The sequence below is a fragment of the Cyprinus carpio genome, chromosome A9, assembly GCF_018340385.1.
Source record: "Cyprinus carpio isolate SPL01 chromosome A9, ASM1834038v1, whole genome shotgun sequence".
NCBI lineage: Eukaryota > Metazoa > Chordata > Actinopteri > Cypriniformes > Cyprinidae > Cyprinus > Cyprinus carpio.
In genome coordinates, this window is record NC_056580.1 from 9,044,933 (window position 1) to 9,049,342 (window position 4,410).

The 4,410-nt window shown below is 35.8% G+C and overlaps 1 protein-coding gene across 2 annotated transcripts; it reads left to right on the plus strand.

The window, feature by feature from the left end:
* The first annotated feature begins 683 nt into the window (after positions 1 to 683).
* Positions 684 to 2,782, plus strand: LOC109072543 (MIT, microtubule interacting and transport, domain containing 1). Of its 2 annotated transcripts, XM_042763400.1 has the most exons (8): positions 684 to 875; positions 1,041 to 1,200; positions 1,294 to 1,395; positions 1,508 to 1,644; positions 1,719 to 1,805; positions 1,929 to 2,038; positions 2,141 to 2,201; positions 2,337 to 2,782. In XM_042763400.1, exons 2-8 carry the CDS (start codon positions 1,056 to 1,058, stop codon positions 2,430 to 2,432), a joined length of 738 nt encoding a protein of 245 aa, XP_042619334.1. In that variant the 5' UTR covers positions 684 to 875; positions 1,041 to 1,055; the 3' UTR covers positions 2,433 to 2,782. The 2 variants fall into 2 exon arrangements, with proteins under 2 accessions (XP_042619334.1, XP_018944328.1); XM_019088783.2 differs by having other exon boundaries at positions 686 to 1,200.
* Positions 2,783 to 4,410: the final 1,628 nt, after the last annotated feature.

Here is a 4,410-nt window from a genome sequence, read left to right on the forward strand (position 1 = left end):
TTACAGTAGATGAGCTCAAAATCAGTTTGCATTTTCCAAACCATCCCATTTTTATCACATCAATTACTCACAGAAACATTTCTCAACCCTTTTAACCTTTCAGTACATATTTCTATGTTCTACCATTATCTGTGATTTACTGTGATTATAATCACAATTACATTCACATTTAGTCATTCAGCAGACGCTTTTATCCAAATGAGGACAATGGATGTAATTTGTAAATTGTAATGTTAATTCAAAATGATAATGTCTGGAAATTACAGAGAATGTTTTTCATTTTCAAACACACTGTTATAGGAATAATTCAACCATTTTATTAGAGTATTTGGTTTTTGCTAAAAGTTAATATATGCAATGTGTGCAAATACGTGGCATATATGCCGTGCTTAAATAAACTTATAATAATGATAACGTGGTATGAGTGTTGTTTACATTTAAATAGGCCTACATCAAGTACATATTGTGAACAAATGAATGCATTTGATTTATAATTTTAAATAAATAATACATTTTCTGTAGATAAATTATTATCTACAATATTATCTATTATTATTTATTTGTAGATAAATTAGTGAGTGATTCATTGTTACAATTCATAACGTAATTGGTAGAGCCACTTTATTGACTTTTATTTTATGGACTTTTATTGACCAGCGGAAACGAGAGTTGGTCCTTCAACATAACAGGAACGGATGTGTTCACTCTTTAGTTCCTACCGGAAGCGTAGAAGCTTACAGTAGCGTCTGATTTAAAAAGTTGTATTCGCCTTCGAAGCTACTTGACACGCTCCTGCTGAATTACTTTTAAACAAATAAATGTGCTTCCATTGATTCAGTGTAGCTTTGGATGACGAAAGCCCTCCAAATTCGAAGGTTTTGAAGGTTTTATTTTCTTACATTGTGGTGTTGGCAGTGGTGCATTTCTCATAATTTTTTTATTTCCCCCGTTTTTGAAAGAGCTTTAACAAGTACAGAACGATTTCATGTTAATACACAATAACACTGCGCATGTGAGAATCACTGTCAGTCGATTTGTAGTCACAGAAGGTGGACATGGCTCAGGATTTCCTCCCGGGCATGGAGAGCTCGGCTATCTCTGTCTTAAAGAGAGCCGTGGAGCTCGACCACAGCTCACGCTTTCAGGAGGCTCTGGTGTGCTACCAGGAGGGGATACAGCTTCTGCTGGATGTGCTCAAAGGTAGGATTAAAAACAGCGTGGAAATGGCAAACGTCTTCTACTGCTGATGGATTGAGATGGTAGTCTTACTAAATCAGATCTCTGTTTTTCTAGCTGTAAAAGATGATTCAAAGAAGGGCCACTACAGAGAGAAGATCAAGGGCTACATGGACCGAGCAGAACAGATCAAAGAGCATGTGAACAAACTGAAAGAAGGTAACGTAGTCGGTTCAACAACAAAAAAGTGCTTTAACCCAGGGGGGTTCAAACTGTGCTCCAGGAACCTACAACACTGGCTCAGTTTTCTCATTGTTGTCTCGTCTGTCAGAGGGTAAATACCATGAGCAGATAAAGATAGCAGACAGTTCCACTGGTTTCAGCTATGAATCCCTCTTCAAACCCTACATCAGAGACGGACTGACTGAAGTCTGGGTGGAGGACCCTTATGTACGGCATGTCCATCAGGTAGAGACTACAGTGATGCTCCTGAGCAGTGATGTATCTCAGAATGACGCCTTACAAATGTTTTGTTTCGCCAGTTGTATAATTTCCTTCGTTTCTGTGAAATGCTGCTGAAATGCCCGTGTAAAGTAAAGACGATTCACCTTCTGACCTCGCAGGATGAGGTAAGATTTTCCAGCTTCCACGAACCGTTTTAGATTTGCATTGACTAACACAGTGAAAACTGTGCATGATGTTTGTCATCAGAGGCTTCCATCAAAGTTGACCTTAATCTTGTGGTTTTCCAGGACAGCTCTCAGCAAACCAGTGCCCTTGCAGAAATAAAGCAGTCGCTACAGAGTCAAAATGTCTTTCTGGACATTCAGTACTCGTCTACTATTCATGACCGGGAGATCAGGTACATTCTCATTTACTGTATATTACAGTATCCACTCACTGGGCGTTAATATCACAACATTGTTCTATGTCTAAAATCGTTATATTCATTTTGTTTTCTCAGGTTTAATAATGGTTGGATTATTAAGATTGGCAGGGGACTCGATTATTTCAAAAAACCCAAGGTACCACCTAAATGAAACCGCTGCCATGCTTGCACAATCATGTTTATTAAGCATTTATACCTGTGAAGTATACCTGCTGTTTGTTCATGTATGCATAACGAACATATGAGACATTTTTTTTTTCTCTCTTTTTAAGGTCGCTTCTCTGTCGGATACTGTGATTACGATTTGAGAGCGTGTCATGAGACTACTGTGGACGTGTTTCATACAAAACACACTAAGAAGGCATAATCTTGCTTCAAAAGCACTGTCCTGGCATATCTATGGGGCCTAATTTTAAATGCAATCCTCGCATACCAACTGGAAATGTGCCTTTTGATCCCATTTACAACTTTTAAATGATGCAGAGTAACTGATTTTATTGCTTTTATTTTAAAATGTTCTGATATGATTTACAAAGTAATATTCAGAGGTCTTCTCTATAACATTACTTCTATTCAGCTGTTTTTAAACTATTTGAGCACTAGAAGGCTGTATGATAAGGTGATTGATACTGATATGTATTATTATATGTTTGCTTCACCCGAAGTGCATTTGTAAATAAGGTAGTAGTCTGTAAAATATTAAAACGTTTTTGTAAAGGGGTGTTTTTACTGACAATGCTGATATCGATCAAATATGTATTCTGTGCATCAGCAGCTCCATCCCGTGGTCAGTGAGTGAACCTCCAGTCATCATGCAAAAATGATTTTCGTTATATATTACAGCTTGTGTTCAGCGTCACGTATGGCTGGAGATGACTGTGTTTTTCTGCACTGGCTCAGTTAAAGAGCAAGTGAATGCCAGAGATCACCTCACCTGCACTTTATCAATGATTTACCTCAGAATGTGAGTATACGCGACTGCATTATATTTATATTAAGTTTTAGGACCGTCATGATGTCAGTTGTCGAGTTGATTTTGATTTAAGATAGTGTAATAGTGGTTACGGTAAGTTTTAATTTTGTTTTCTATATTAAAATTCCGAAATATGCGCATATTGTGACGTACTGATTAAACGATAACCCGCATAATGCGTTTTTGAATATCTATATAAAGTTATATTTATATGGGACGTTCATAATAGTCCTATAAAAGGCTTGCTGTTCGTTGTTGGCGGGTGATGATGATTTTAATAACTGTAAATAAAAAGCTGTCAGTGTATTTGTTTGCTTGGACATGTTTGTCTGAGTTGCTTCTTTTGCCTGTCATATATATAAAAAACATTTCTTACAATGAAACGCACGAATTCCCTGCAGGAGGAGATTAAATCTATAATCGCCCTTAATCTCGATATGTGCTCCTCATCTCAGTTCATTAAAAATATAGAGCGTGTCTCTAAATAACGCTAGTCCTCTCTCAAGGGAACAGACTGGAGAGATGAGGGTCAGGGTGGTGAATCTCATGAAACATATCCGGACATATTAAGGTTTTTTGAATTGTGATACTATTTCATGAGAATTCAGCATGATTCCCCTGTAATACAATTTTGTTTTACTGTTGTTTATGAATAATTTTACTTGCATTTTTAGCTATTTAGATCATTTTATTTACTTTTTCTTGGGTAAGTGTCGTGCTTAATTTCCACAAATCAATGCTATAATGCTACTGGTCTTAACAGTGCTAAGATGTAATTTCCTATGATTCTGAAGTGAAATAAATAACCATGAACGTTCTTCAGAGGTTTTGTAAGATTCCTGTGATGATGGTGATGATGATTTGACTATCTGACCACATGCTGTATGTGTAAATAACTGTATATCATGGTTAATACTTTGAATTATATGGAAGAACTGCAGTCTCACATTACTGCAGTTGATATTTTTTCAAGGAAGGTATATTGAGTTTTTGTAAAGTCATAATTCCACAGAATAAAAGACATGTTTTTTTTTATGCACATTGATAATGTGTGAGAACATGAATGAATATTGTATATGGTGCATATGGGGTAAGCAACAATAGTGAAAAAAAAAACTTACAAAGAAACCCAGCAAAAATGTAACTTAAAAATATAAGACCAATAATTTGACCTGCAAAAAAACAAAAAAAATGAATAATCAATAAAAAACACAAAAATAAAAAATAAAAAAAAAAACTAAAATAATGTGTGTGTGTGTGTGTGTGTGTAAACTAAATTCTCCCTCCATTTAGTTCAATCTTGACTGAATGTATGCAAGTGTGGTTTTATTGTGTTTACTTGTTACGCAACAGCTGTATAAATACATGATTA

Excerpts from the sequence above, each read along its gene's own strand:
- LOC109072543 (XM_042763400.1), top strand. The coding sequence starts at position 1,056 with ATGGCTCAGGATTTCCTCCCGGGCATGGAGAGCTCGGCTATCTCTGTC. Across the intron at positions 1,201-1,293 it reads TCTGCTGGATGTGCTCAAAG|CTGTAAAAGATGATTCAAAG; the intron begins GTAGGATTAAAA and ends CTGTTTTTCTAG. Across the intron at positions 1,645-1,718 it reads ATGTACGGCATGTCCATCAG|TTGTATAATTTCCTTCGTTT; the intron begins GTAGAGACTACA and ends TTGTTTCGCCAG.